General features: G+C 45.6%; 1 protein-coding gene across 2 annotated transcripts in view; it reads right to left on the bottom strand.

The window, feature by feature from the left end:
• Nucleotides 1-15,349, bottom strand: part of LOC115168297 (semaphorin-3ab) — a 34,468-nt gene that overhangs the window by 5,699 nt on the left and 13,420 nt on the right. For both annotated transcript variants that reach the window (XM_029723445.1, XM_029723444.1), the window contains exons 6-10: nucleotides 14,408-14,527; nucleotides 13,234-13,379; nucleotides 12,973-13,087; nucleotides 6,126-6,198; nucleotides 4,747-4,891 (exon numbers count right to left, since the gene is read on the bottom strand). In XM_029723445.1, coding sequence (XP_029579305.1) covers nucleotides 4,747-4,891; nucleotides 6,126-6,198; nucleotides 12,973-13,087; nucleotides 13,234-13,379; nucleotides 14,408-14,527 — 599 coding nt within the window. The remainder of the gene's footprint in view (nucleotides 1-4,746; nucleotides 4,892-6,125; nucleotides 6,199-12,972; nucleotides 13,088-13,233; nucleotides 13,380-14,407; nucleotides 14,528-15,349) is intronic.

Genomic DNA, 15,349 nt, shown 5'->3' with positions numbered 1-15,349 from the left:
AGGGAGGGAAGGGAGGGTGGCCACCGTCTACGACGGCTCCTGTGCTACACACAGGCCCCTTCCGCCAATCCTCCAGCTACGGAGGTGGCTCCGGCTCCGGGCGTAGCCCCCGTTCTGCACTGCCAACCACCGCTGGAGGATCCGGGCTGCGGACCGTCGCTGAAGACTCTGGGCTGCGGACCGTCGCTGAAGACTCTGGGCTGCGGACAGTCGCTGAAGACTCTGGGCTGCGGACCGTCGCTGAAGACTCTGGGCTGCGGACCGTTACCGCTGAAGGCCCTGGGCTGCAGACTGCCGCTGAAGGCTCTGGAGGCTCCGGGTTGCAGACCGCCGCTGGAGGCTCCGGGCTGAGGAGCGTCGCTGGAGGCTCCGGGCTGAGGAGCGTCGCTGGAGGCCTCCTGCGTGGAGCTGGAACCGGTCTCCCCGGACTGGGGAGACTTACAGGAGACTGGGTGCGCAGAGCAGGTACGGGGCACACTGGGCCGTGGAGGCGCACCGGAGGTCTGGAGCTCAGGGCTGGCACACCCCGTCCTGGCTGGATGGTCACTGTAGCCCGGCACGGGCGGAGCGCTGGCACAGGGCGAACTGGGCTGTGCTGGGGAATGAGGGCTGCCATGCGTAGAGCAGGCGCAGGATAAACTGGGCCAAGGAGACGCACTGGAGACCAGATGCGTTGAGCCGGTGCACTTCTTCCTGGCTGCCGGCCAACTCTCGCATGGCAACGCTGCGGAGCCCGTACTGACCGCACCGGACTGTGCGTGCGGATGGGCGAGATAGTGCGCATCACACCGTAATGCATTTCTCGCCCCTCTGCACACCCGCTCCGCAGTGCCCTTTCTGCCAGTACCACTCTCCGGAATCTCGCGTCGAACTCCGCGCTTGACTCCTTAACTGGCTCTGGTTTGCTCCACGGCTCTCTCCTATATGCCCGGGAAGTTAGATCAGGGCCCCCCCTGACCTAGCCAAACTACCTGTATGCCCCCCCCCACACAATTTGTTTGGGGGCTGCCTCTCAGTCTCCTCTTGCTGTCCCAGCCGTTCCTCCCAGTATCGCCGTTCCGCCTTCGCTGCCTCTATCTCCTATTTCGGACGGCGATACTCCCCGGCCTTGTCCAGGGTCCTGCCCCATCTAGAATCTCCTCCCAGGTCCACTCCTCTGAGCCATAGTGCTCGGTCCCGCTCTTCCTCCCACGCTGCTTGGTCTTCTTGTGGTGGGTGGTTCTGTCACAGGCGTCGAAAGGATTAGACCAAGGCGCAGCGTGTATAGTGCTCATCTTTAAATTTTAATGAATGCACTTCAAACAACAAAATAACAAATGCTCAACAGTTTCGTCAGGTGCAACAACTAAACGGAAAGTAACCACCCACCAAACCCAACGGAAAACAGGCTGCCTAAGTATGGCTTCCAATCAGAGACAACGAAAGACACCTGCCTCTGATTGGAAACCATACTCGGCCAAACATGGAAAACGAAACATAGAAATAGAAAACTAGAACAAATTCCCCTAGAACCCCCCCCCCCCCAAAAAAAACACACAAAACAACACCCCTGCCACACCCTGACCATACTACTATGGCAAATGACCCTTTTCATTGGTCAGGACGTGACACCGTGTAAACATTTACAGTGTAGGGTGGAAAAAGTGAAACCTTGGATTCAATAACTGGTTGACCCTCCTTTAGCAGCAATAACCTCAACCAAACGTTTTCTGTAGTTGCAGATCAGACCTGCACAATGATCAGGAGGAATTTTGGACCATTCCTCTTTACAAAACTGTTTCAGTTCAGCAATATTCTTGGAATCTGGTGTGAACTGCTCTCTTGAGGTCATGCCACAGCATCTCAATCGGGTTGAGGTCAGAACTCTGACTGGGCCATTGCAGAAGGCGTATTTTCTTCTGTTGAAGCCATTCTGTTGTTGATTTACTTCTGGGTTTTGGGTCGTTGTCCTGTAGCATCACCCAATTTCTGTTGAGCTTCAATTGGCGGACAGATCCTAATATTCTCCTGAAAAATGTCTTGATAAACTTGGGAATTCATTTTTCTGCTCGATGATAGCAAGCTGTCAAGGCCCTGAGGCAGCAAAGGAGCCCCAAACCATGATGCTCCCTCCACCATACTTTACACTTTTTTGATGTTGGTGTGCTGTGTCTTTTTTCCTCCACACATGGTGTTGTGTGTTCCTTCCAACAACTCAACTGTAGTTTCATCTGTCCACAGAATATTTTGCCAGTAACACTGTGGAACATCCAAACTTCAGACTTGCAGCAATGTTTTGTTTTGGACAGCAGTGGCTTCTTCTGTGGCGTCCACCCATGAACACCATTCTTGTTTAATGTTTTACGTGTCGTAAACTCGACAACAGAGATGTTAGCGTGTTTCAGAGATTTCTGTAAGTCTTTAGCTAACACACTAGGATTCTTCTTAACCTCATTGTGCATTCTGCCTTGTGCTCTTGCAGTCATCTTTTTAAGATGGCCACTCTTAGGGAAAGTAGCAACAGTGCTAAACTTTCTCAATTTATAGACAATTTGTCTTATTGTGGATTGATGAACATCAAGGTTTTTAGAGATACTTTTGTAACCCTTTCCAGCTTTATGCAAGTCAACAATTCTTAATCTTAGGTCCTCTGAGATCTATTTTGTTCGAGGCATGGTACACATCAGGCAATGCTTCTTGTGAATAGCAAACTCAAGTTTTGTGAGTGTTTTTTATAGAAGGCAGCTCTAACCAACATCTCCAATCTCGTCTCATTGATTGGACTCCAGGTTAGCTGACTCCTGACTCCAATTAGCTTTCGGAGAAGTCATTAGCCTAGGGGTTCACATACTTTTTCCAACCTACACTGTGAAATTTTAAATGATGTATTCAATATAGACAAGAAAAATACAATAATTTGTGTGTTATAAGCACAGTAATAAGCACAGTATGTTCGTCTATTGTTGTGACTTAGATGAAGATCAGATCAAAATTGATGACCAATTTATGCAGAAATCCAGGTAATTCCAAAGGGTTCACATACAGTTGAAGTCGAAAGTTTACATACACTTAGATTGGAGTCATTAAAACTCGTTTTTTAACCACTCCACAAATTTCTTGTATGTACTATAGTTTTGGCAAGTCGGTTAGGACATCTACTTTGTGCATGACACAAGTAATTTTTCCAACAATTGTTTACAGACAGATTATTTCACTTCTAATTCACTGTATCACAATTCCAGTTGTTCAGAAGTTTACATACACTAAGTTGACTGTGCCTTTAAACAGCTTTGAAAATTCCAGAAAATGATGTCATGGCTTTAGAAGCTTCTGATAGGCTAATTGACATAATTTGAGTCAATTGGAGGTGTACCTGTGGATGTATTTCAAGGCCTACCTTCAAACTCAGTGCCTCTTTGCTTGACATAATGGGAAAATCAAAAGGAATCAGCCAAGACCTCAGAAAACAAACTGTAGACCTCCACAAATCTGGTTCATCCTTGGGAGCAATTTCCAAATGCCTGAAGGTACCACGTTCATCTGTACAAACAATAGTATGCAAGTATAAACACCATGGGACCACGCAGCCTTCATACCGCTCAGGAAGGAGACGCGTTCTGTCTCCTAGAGATGACCGTACTTTGGTAAGAAAAGTGCAAATGAATCCCAGAACAACAGCAAAGGACCTTGTGAATATGCTGGAGGAAACAGGTACAAAAGTATCTATAGCCACAGTAAAACGAGTCCAATATCGACATAACCTGAAAGGCAGCTCAGCAAGGAAGAAGCCACTGCTCCAAAACCGCCATAAAAGAGCCAGACTACGGTTTGCAACTGCACATGGGGACAAAAATCGTACTTTTTGGAGAAATATCCTCTGGTCTGATGAAACAAAAATAGAACTGTTTGGCCATAATGACCATCATTATGTTTGGAGGAAAAAGGGGGAGGCCTGCAAGCCGAAGAACACCATCCCAACCGTGAAGCACGGGGGTGGCAGCATCATGTTATGGGGGTGCTTTGCTGCAGGAAGGACTGGTGCACTTCACAAAATAGATGGCATCATGAGGAAAGAAAATTATTTGGATTTATTGAAGCAACATCTCAAGACATCAGTCAGGAAGTTAAAGCTTGGTCGCAAATGGGTCTTCCAAATGGACAATGACCCCAAGCATACTTCCAAAGTTGTGGCAAAATGGCTTAAGGACAACAAAGTCAAGGTATTGGAGTGGCCATCACAAAGCCCTGACCTCAATCCCATAGACAATTTGTGGGCAGAACCGAAAAATTGTGTGCGAGCAAGGAGGCCTACAAACCTGACTCAGTTACACCAGCTCTGTCAGGAGGAATGGGCCAACATTTACCCAACTTATTGTGGGAAGCTTGTGGAAGGCTACCCGAAAGGTTTGACACAAGTTAAACAATTTAAAGAAAATGCTACCAAATACTAATTGAGTGTATGTAAACTTCTGACCCACTGGGAATGTGATGAAGGAAATAAAACCTGAAATAAATCATTCTCTCTACTATTATTCTGACATTTCACATTCTTAAAATAAAATGGTGATCCTAACTGACCTAAGACAGGGAATTTTTACTTGGATTAAATGTCAGGAATTGTGAAAAACTGAGTTTAAATGTATTTGGCTAAGGTGTATGTAAACTTCTGACTTCAACTGTACTTTTTCTTGCCACTGTAACTTGACGAATCAGAATATGGTGAGTAATGATGGACAGGGAATGACAGCTCATTAGTAGAGAACTTACTGTGCCAGGTCTTGGAAAGGGGACCTTTCCTGTGAACTCGGCCCACTTGTACTGTGGTCCCTCCTTGTGGTAGAAGTTTCCCTTGAAGGCCCTTACCACGTCCTGCATGCGGTACACACACACCGCCGAACCATTCAGAACATCACTGTGGGGAAGAGAGGAGATAGTGTGTCAGTCATTATTACCTTTCAATCAACTGTCAACTGTTTTTGAAAGAAAAGCAATTTTTTTGTCCATTAAAATAACATCAAATTGATCATAAATACAGTGTAGACATTGTTAATGTTGTAAATGACTACTGTAGCTGGAAACAGCAGATTTTTTATGGAATATCTACATAGGCGTACAGAGGCCCATTATCAGCAACCATCACTCCTGTGTTCCAATTGCACGTTGTGTTAGCTAATCCAAGTTTATCATTTAAAAGAGAAATTGCCAAGAAACTGAAGATCGCAAGATCGTTCAAACTGGCCCTAATCAGAATAGAAAGAGAAGTGGGGGGCCCCGGTGCATAACTGAGCAAGAGGACAAGTACATTAGAGTGTCTAGTTTGAGAAACAGACGCCTCACAAGTCCGCAACTGGCAGCTTCATTAAATAGTACCCGCAGAACACCAGTCTCAACGTCAACAGTGAGGAGGGGACTCCAGGATGCTGGCCTTGTCCTCTTGCGCAATTGTGCACCGGGGCCTCCCACTCCTCTTTCTATTCTGTTTAGAGCCAGTTTGCACTGTTCTGTGAAGGGAGTAGTACACAGTGTTGTACAAGATCTTCAGTTTCTTGGCAATTTCTCGCATGGAATAGCCTTCATTTCTCAGAACAAGAATAGACTGACGAGTTTCAGAAGAAAGTTCTTTGTTTCTAGCCATTTTGAGCCTGTAATCGAACCCACAAATGCTGATGCTCCAGATACTAGACTAGTCTAAAGAAGGATAATTTTATTGCTTCTTTAATCAACAACACTTTTCAGCTGTGCTAACATAATTGCAAAAGGGTTTTCTAATGAGCCTTTTAAAATTATAAACTTGGATTAGCTAACACAACGTGCCATTGGAACACAGGAGTGGTGGTTGCTGATAATGGGCCTCTGTATGCCTATGTAGATATTCCATTAAAAAATCTGCCGTTTCCAGCTACAATAGTCATTTACAACATTAACAATGTCTACACTGTATTTCTGATCAATTCGTTGTTATTTTAATGGACAAAAAAATTGTTTTTCATTCAAAAACAAGGACATTTCTAAGTGGCCCAACTGAAACTTAAGCCATTTCTCTCTTGCTTTGTCTCTCTCTCTCTCTCTCTCTCACACACACACACACACACACACACACACACACACACACACACACACACACACACACGAACAGGCTGAATCACCTGGATGTGGTAAAGAGTCCGTAGATCAGGGGGTTCTTCTTGTCCTTCCCATCATGGAGGATAAAGATGTCCTCTGGAAGGAGAAGAGAAGGGATACATGTTGCATTAGGTAAGAGACTTGGGTCAAACTGATTATAAATATGTGACATGACAGGGTTGAGTTTGTGGTACGGTTGTGATTATTCTCTCTGTGTGTGTTCTCAATACGCGAGCGATGAGAGAAGCGGAGTGCTGGACAGATCAGATGATCATCCACCTCAAGAAGTCCACCAAAAAATTATCAAACTGTGCTCGACTCTAGGAAACAGAGGCACGTAACAACCTACGTCGCTCTCTAGCAGAAAAACTAGAGAACATTGAGACTCTCCTGAATGAGGAGGGTTCGATTGACGACAAATAGTCCTCCTTAAGTACATCACTCCATCGGCTACAGCAGCAAGAAACATCAGAACTGGTTCGACGAAACTCCACGTTCATATCCACCCTCCACAGCATAGACAAGGTACATATCCACCCTCCACAGCATAGACAAGGTACATATCCACCCTCCACAGCATAGACAAGGTACATATCCACCCTCCACAGCATAGACAAGGTACATATCCACCCTCCACAGCATAGACAAGGTACATATCCACCCTCCACAGCATAGACAAGGTACATATCCACCCTCCACAGCATAGACAAGGTACATATCCACCCTCCACAGCATAGACAAGGTACATATCCACCCTCCACAGCATAGACAAGGTCCATATCCACCCTCCACAGCATAGACAAGGTACATATCCATCCTCCACAGCATAGACAAGGTACATATCCACCCTCCACAGCATAGACAAGGTACATATCCACCCTCCACAGCATAGACAAGGTACATAAAGCCACACTTAACAACCCCACTTCTGAAGCCCTCAAAAGCAATTGCAAGTGCAGTGGAGGGAGGCACAGAGTGCTCTACGACATCTAAAAAATGACTGGTGGATCTCCAAAGCACAAGAAATACAAGCTTGTGTGGACAGATATGACATGCACAACTTTTATGATGCCCTGAAGACCACCCACGGCCCAAGAAGTCGCTTTCTCCGTACCCTCAGAAGTACAGATGGGTTTACACTCGTAAACTAAAATAATCCAGAGGTGGGGTGCGCATTTTGAAAGTGACCAGGCAGAATCGTGTTCCGCACTCAGAGATCCTACAGAGAACCAACTGCAGGAGCACTGACGAGTCCATCACACACCACTAGCTTAGATGGCTCGGCCATGCTATCCGGATGCCAGAGGATCGCCTGCCACAGGAGATGCTGCACGGACAGCTACAACTGGGCAGTTGCTCTTCAGGTGGGCAGAAAAGGCGGCTAAAGAACCAACTGAAGATATCGCTAAAGAAGTGTGGGATAAATCCTGCCTCCCTCCAGACCGTTCCACCTGGCGTGGCCTCTGCCATCAAGGAGTGCAGTTGACCGAGGAAAAAAGGACAGAACGTAGCCTGGCGAAGAGACCGGCCTCAACGGCAGATAATGTGCATCCCGCATCGGATTATACAGTTGGCAGCAAACCCACAAGCAGTAGTGGAAGTCATCATCGGATACGAAATGTGTGCGTATGTATGTGTGAGCATGCGAGCGAGCAAGTGTACAAGTGTGTGTGTGTGTGTGTGTGTGTGTGTGTGTGTGTGTGTGTGTGTGTGTGTGTGTGTGTGTGTGTGTGTGTGTGTGTGTGTGTGTGTGTGTGTGTGTGTGTGTGTGTACAAGTGTGTTCCTATTTGTGTGCGTGTGACTAATGCTGTTTGGTATGGTGGTACGGTTGAGTGGGCCAACCTAACGAATCCCAGGCAGTAATGTGCCATTTCAGTGTGAGAGCTGAAGACGAGCTGATCCTCCATGACCAATCCTCTCCTGCCATGCAGCTAGGCCTCTCTGCCTCTCTGTCTCCTATGGCCCCACACTGTCCTCCATCCCTCCCATCCCCATGACACAGATCAACCACTGACCAAATATATGACACATGAACATGTACACAAACAAGACATTGATATGGACTTTTCAGGGAAGTTAGGAACAAATATACACAGGCAGTTAGGAAAGCTAAGGCTAGCTTTTTCAAGCAGAAATTTGCATCCTGTAGCACAAACTCAAAAACGTTCTGGGACACAGTAAAGTCCACGGAGAATAAGAGCACCTCCTCCCAGCTGCCTACTGCACTGAGATTAGGAAACACTGTCACCACCGATAAATCCACTATAATTGAGAATTTAATTAAGCATTTTTCTACGGCTGGCCATGCTTTCCACCTGGCTACCCCTACCCCGGTCAACAGCCCTGCGCCCCTCACAGCAACTCGCCCAAACCTCCACCATTTCTCCTTCACCCAAATCCAGATAGCTGATGTTCTTAAAAAACTGCACCCCTGTACCCCTACAAATCAGCTGGGCTAGACAATCTGGACCCTCTCTTTTTAAAATTATCTGCCGAAATTGTTGCAACCCCCATTACTAGCCTGTTCAACCTCTCTTTCGTATCATCTGAGATTCCCAAAGATTGGAAAGCTGCCGCGATCATCCCCCTCTTCAAAGGGGGAGACACTCTAGACCCAAATTGCTACAGACCTATATCTATCCTACCCTGCCTTTCTAAGGTCTTCGAAAGCCAAGTCAACAAACAGATTACCGACCATTTCGAATCCCACCGTACCTTCTCCGCTATGCAATCTGGTTTCAGAGCTGGTCATGGGTGCACCTCAGCCACGCTCAAGGTCCTAAACGATATCATAACCGCCATCTATAAGAGACATTACTGTGCAGCCATATTCATCGACCTGTCCAAGGCTTTCGACTCTGTCAATCACCACATTCTTATTAGCAGGCTCAACATCCTTGGTTTCTCAAATGATTGCCTCGCCTGGTTCACCAACTACTTCTCTGATAGAGTTCAGTGTGTCAAATCGGAGGGCCTGCTGTCCGGACCTCTTGCAGTCTCTATGGGTGTGCCACAGGGTTCAATTCTCGGGCCGACTCTCTTCTCCGTATACATCAATGATGTCGCTCTCGCTGCTGGTGATTCTCTGATCCAACGTCTATGGAGACGACACCATTCTGTATACTTCTGGCCCTTCTTTGGACACTGTGTTAACAAACCTCCAGACGAGCTTTAATGCCATACAACTCTCCTTCTGTGGCCTCCAACTGCTCTTAAATGCGAGTAAACCTAAATGCATGCTCTTCAACCGATCACTGCCCGCACCTGCCCTGCCCGCCTGTCCAGCATCACTAATCTGGACGGTTCTGACTTAGAATATGTGGACAACTACAAATACCTAGGTGTCTGGCTAGACTATAAACTCTCCTTCCAGACTCACATTAAGCATCTCCAATCCAAAATTAAATCTAGAATCGGCTTCCTATTTTGCAACAAAGCATCCTTCACTCATGCTGCCAAACATACCCTCGTAAAACTGACCATCCTACAGATCCTCAACTTCGGCGATGTCATCTATAAAATAGCCTCCAACACTCTACTCAACAAATTAGATGCAGTCTATCACAGTGCCATCTGTTTTGTCACCAAAGTCCCATATATCACCCACCACTGCGACCTGTACGCTCTTGATGGCTGGCCATCGCTTCATACTCGTCGCCAAACCCACTGGCTCCAGGTCATCTACAAGTCTCTGCTAGGTAAAGCCCCGCCTTATCTCAGCTCACTGGTAACCATAGATGCACCCACCCATAGCACTCGCTCCAGCAGGTATATCTCACTGGTCACCCCCAAAGCCAATTCCTCCTTTGGTCGTCTTTCCTTCCAGTTCTCTGCTGCCAATGACTGGAATGAACTGCAAAAATCTCTGTAGCTGGAGACCCATATCTCCCTCACTAGCTTTAAGCACCAGCTGTCAGAGCAGCTTACAGATCACTTCACCTGTACATAGCCCATCTGTAAACAGCCCATCCAACTACCTCATCCCCATACTGTATTTATTTATTTATCTTGCTCCTTTGCACCCCAGTATCTCTACTTGCACATTCATCTTCTGCACATCTACCATTCCAGTGTCTAATTGCTATATTGTAATTACTTCGCCACCATGGCCTTATTTATTGCCTTAACTTACCTCAATTGCACTCACTGTATATTGACTTTTGGTTTTCTTTTGTTCTACTGTATTATTGACTGTTTGGTTTGTTTATTCCATGTGTAACTCTGTGTTGTTGTATGTGTCGAACTGCTATGCTTTATCTTGGCCAGGTCGCAGTTGCAAATGAGAACTTGTTCTCAACTAGCCTACCTGGTTAAATAAAGGTGAAATAAATAAAAATAAAAAATAAAATGTACGCACACGCAGTCTGTGTATACACAGTTACATGAACCAGTTGTACACACAGACATACTGGATGCGACACACAAACACATGCACACACGTACACAGGATTGCATGCACGCACAAACACACAAACAGACAAACACACACACGCTAGCATACAGACAGTATGTATGGTGGGCTTGTAGTTGTGGTGTGGTACACAATGAAGCGTATAACTATTCTCACATTCCTCTCGTTCCTGCTGCTTCAGGTGGCCTCGATGAGATCAGTCTGGTGGGAGTCTAATCTTACCTCCCACACACACACCACTTCACACACACACACACCACTGCACGCACACGCCGCCGCATAGCCCAGGGCATAACACCAGCAGAGGAGTTTGGGTACACCATGCTGTGGAGGCACTGCTGGGCTGGCTGTCTCTCTGTCTCTCTCTCTCTGTCTGAACAATCATCTGTCTCAAATTCCCATTTTGGGAGTCTCTTTCCTCTACATTTCTTTGTCTTTCACTTTCTCCTCACTCTCTTTCTCTCTCTCTCTCTCTCTCTCTCTCTCTCTCTCTCTCTCTCTCTCTCTCTCTCTCTCTCTCTCTCGCTCTCTCTCTCTCTCGCTCTCTCTGTGTCTCTACTTTTCTTTCCAGAGGGCTCTACCTGTGTCAGTTCCTCTAAACAAAGGGATCTTTTCTCCTGGAGGGTAGATACCCTTGTCTGGCCCGCACCCCTCAGGCTCCAGCCCCTATACTTCCCAGCCTTATCCCAAAAAACGACCGCTTCTCCTCAACTCCTCACCCCTCCTCTTCACTCCCCCTTCTCACTCCTCTTCCCTCATCAGAGTTGGGCTATCTAGGGACTAGGATGTGGGTTCTGTCTTGCATACCCCCTGGCCACACTCACACACATAGGAACTTCCTCTAAATCCCTGAAATGTATAAACCCAAAACAAACTACTCAATACCTTTTAGTCCTCTGCTTTAGGACCGAAGTGTTCAAACCTCAACTATGTGGTCTAATAGTTATTGTGTCCTGGTTCAAACCCCTGGTATGACAGTCCTGAATAACAACACAATAACAACATAGCAGTGAATTCTGTTGATGGGATTCTGACCAATTACACCTTTTAAATGTTTACATGTTTCTCCCACTGGGCACACATTGGTTGAATCAACATTGTTTCCGCGTCGTTTCAATTAAATTATGTTGAACCAACGTGGAATAGACGTTGAATTGATGTCTGTGCCCAGTGGGCTATATTTAAATCCATAAAAATTCCACTAAACTGTGATACTCTAAGACTTTCGCTAACCATGTCTCTCATAAGCTTTCAATCCAAGACTACTGTTGGAAGCACTTTATTCTGACTGTAGGATTAGAAACGAATGTATTCAGTAAACGTTGATGGTTGAGTACTCAACACTGTAAACGATCCCTTTCACCTGTACAAACAGAGATGACCTGCCAGGATAGTGGCTCTTGTCAAAGCTGACACAAGTTTAGCTCAAATGTTCCTGTTGAAGTTCCGGCATAGATAACAACCTGACTCAGACTGTGTCCACTCCTCCACCATGAGGGACCCGGACACACACCAGGCGCTCATGGGATTCGTAGTGTTTCTGGCCGACGGAGCATGGCGTAAACTAAACACCGGCGGCATTCTTGGGCTGATGATCTTTGATGATCTTTTCAGCTGCAATGTGTCCCGGGGCAGGTTGTTGTGTGGGGATGTTTATGTTCATCCTCCTACTCACTGTCCTGGCTGAGACGTGTTGGGTTGGACACGAAGGGGTGTGTGTCATAGTGTGTGTGTGTGTGTGTGTGTGTCATAATGTGTGTAGTTGACTTAGTTTAACCCCAAAGAGAAGGAAGGGGGGGAAGTAGGGCTCAGGTTGTTTATTCTACTGTCTGGTTGTCTTTACAAAGGTAGATGTGATAAGGGACCGGTCCTGTCTCTCTGTCTCGCTCTCAGCGAGGCCAGCTACTGATCACATCACTTACTGATACACCATGGCCTATATAACCAGCCATGACAGAGTGTACACATAACCATAGACACACACACACACACTAATCACCCCATAACACACATGAAAAACAGAAGATGAAACAGCAGAAGGACAGTACCAGACTCTTAAATCCTCTCTAACAGAGACTAAGAGACTTCAGAGCAGTTGCCTGGGCGACCAGGGCTGAAGTACTACAGAGGCAGAGCAGGGTAAATGGACAAGGCTGCTGGTCACCGTGGTAACAGAGTGGACTACCACAAGCTGGGGTGGAGTGGAGTTATGCTGGCTGCATGATCAAACACTGGGCCTTCTGTTGGCCAAGCATAGAATCTTCACTTCCATAGCTGTTTCAGTGCCAGTACAGTCTGTACAACATTCACTCCCTCCCCCACTGCGGTCTTATTGAGATTGAATACTAATGAAGACATATGGTATGTCTGTTGTACTTTAGGATGATTGTCTGTATGTTTGACATGTGTGTGATCACTGGTAAGTAAGAGTGAGGTAAAGTTGATAGTTGATACTCACGTAGTTGGTCAAAGTGAGTCTGTATCCCGTCGGATCCTGGGATGGAGCAGACTATACGTGCCTTCTGGAAGGTGCTCCACTTGTTCACCAGACTCCTCTGGCCCCCGATGTCATTCTGTACAGATTACAACAGATGTCACCATCCACATAGACAGCAACTATGATAGAACAAATATAAACACACACACACAGACACACACACACACACACACACACACACGTCAGTACCAGCAGACACACACCGGCACGTAGAGATCTTACCTTGCAGACACGTGCCACTCGGGAGTACAGCACCTTCCCAGCAGCCCCCTCTGCCTCCTGAGCCCGCTCAGTGAAGAACACGTACACCTTGTCATCCTCTGGGTTATCAGTCTCCGCCATCGAGGCCACCTTCACAAACTGGGCATCTGACAGAGAGAGAGAGGAAGAGAGAGAGAGAGAGAGAGGAAGAGAGAGAGAGAGGGAGAGAGAGAGAGGGAGAGAGAGAGCGAGAGAGAGTGGGGAGAGAAAGTTTGCAATTTAGACAGAAGGAAAGAGGGAGAGAGAGAGACAAAAAAAACGAGCAAACTAGAATGCTATTTAGCCCTAAACAGAGAGTGCACAGTGGCAGAATACCTGACCATTGTGACTGACCCAAACTTAAGGAAAGCTTTGACTATGTACAGACTTAGTGAGCATAGCCTTGGTATTGAGAAAGGCTGCCGTAGGCAGACCTCGCTCTCAAGAGAAGACAGGCTATATACACACTGCCCACAAAATGAGGTGGAAACTGAGCTGCACTTCCTAACCTCCTGCCAAATGTATGACCATATTAGAGACACATATTTCCATCAGATTATACAGATCCACAAAGAATTCGAAAAAACAAACCCAGTATGATAAACTCCCATATCTACTGGGTGAAATACCACAGTGTGCCATCACAGCAGCAAGATTTGTGACCTGTTGCCACAAGAAAAGGGCAACCAGTGAAGAACAAACACCATATTTATGTTTGATTTATTTTCCCTTTTGTACTTTGACTATTTGCACATCGTTACAACACTGTATATAAACATAATATGACATTTGAAATGTCTTTATTCTTTTGGAACTTCTGTGAGTGTAATGTTTACTGTTAATTTTTATTGTTTATTTCACGTTTGTTTGTTATCTACTTCACTTGCTTTGGCAATGTTTCCCATACCAATAAAGACCTTACATTGAATTGAATTGAGAGAAAGAGATAGAGAGAAGGGAGAGTTTACAAATGAGAGAGAAAGATCGAAAGGGAGATGAAAGAGAAAGGAAACAAATGACAGAGAATGAAAGGAAAATGTTGTGATGAGTAAGAGTGAAAGAGAGAATGAAGAGAAATGATTTAGTTGTTATTGTTTGATCAAGCCTATAGAGAGGTTCCTACAGAATCCTAGAAGGCTGAGACCAAGTTCCTTACCCTGAAGCCAGGTGGAGTCGTACTGCTCGGTGCGGATCACATGACGACTGCCCAGGTTGCGGAAGAAGGCCGAGTCTCGACTCATGAAGTCGGAAGAGATCCCAGCGTACAGCTCGCCATCTGTACACGAATACAGACAAACACATTATCCACCATACTATATAGGCCTACCATATGGAACAGCACATATAAACACACATTATCATCAACATCCACCTATAAGGACAGAAAACAGGTCCTTTTATTAGTGTGCACTTACTCACACACAAGACATTTTCACTTACTCACACACAAGACATTTTCACTTACTCACACACAAGACATTTTCACTTACTCACACACAATACATTTTCACTTACTCACACACAATACATTTTCACTTACTCACACACAAGACATTTTCACTTACTCACACACAAGACATTTTCACTTACTCACACACAATACATTTTCACTTACTCACACACAAGACATTTTCACTTACTCACACACAAGACATTTTCACTTACTCACACACAATACATTTTCACTTACTCACACACAAGACATTTTCACTTACTCACACACAAGACATTTTCACTTACTCACACACAAGACATTTTCACTTACTCACACACAAGACATTTTCACTTACTCACACACAAGACATTTTCACTTACTCACACACAATACATTTTCACTTACTCACACACAAGACATTTTCACTTACTCACACACAAGACATTTTCACTTACTCACACACAAGACATTTTCACTTACTCACACACAAGACATTTTCACTTACTCACACACAATACATTTTCACTTACTCACACACAAGACATTTTCACTTACTCACACACAATACATTTTCACTTACTCACACACAAGACATTTTCACTTACTCACACACAAGACATTTTCACTTACTCACACACAAGACATTTTCACTTACTCACACAC

Source organism: Salmo trutta, chromosome 30, assembly GCF_901001165.1.
Source record: "Salmo trutta chromosome 30, fSalTru1.1, whole genome shotgun sequence".
In the NCBI taxonomy this organism is placed as follows: Eukaryota; Metazoa; Chordata; class Actinopteri; order Salmoniformes; family Salmonidae; genus Salmo; species Salmo trutta.
Note: the sequence above shows the minus strand (reverse complement) of the source record. Positions and strands in the feature narration are given on the sequence as shown.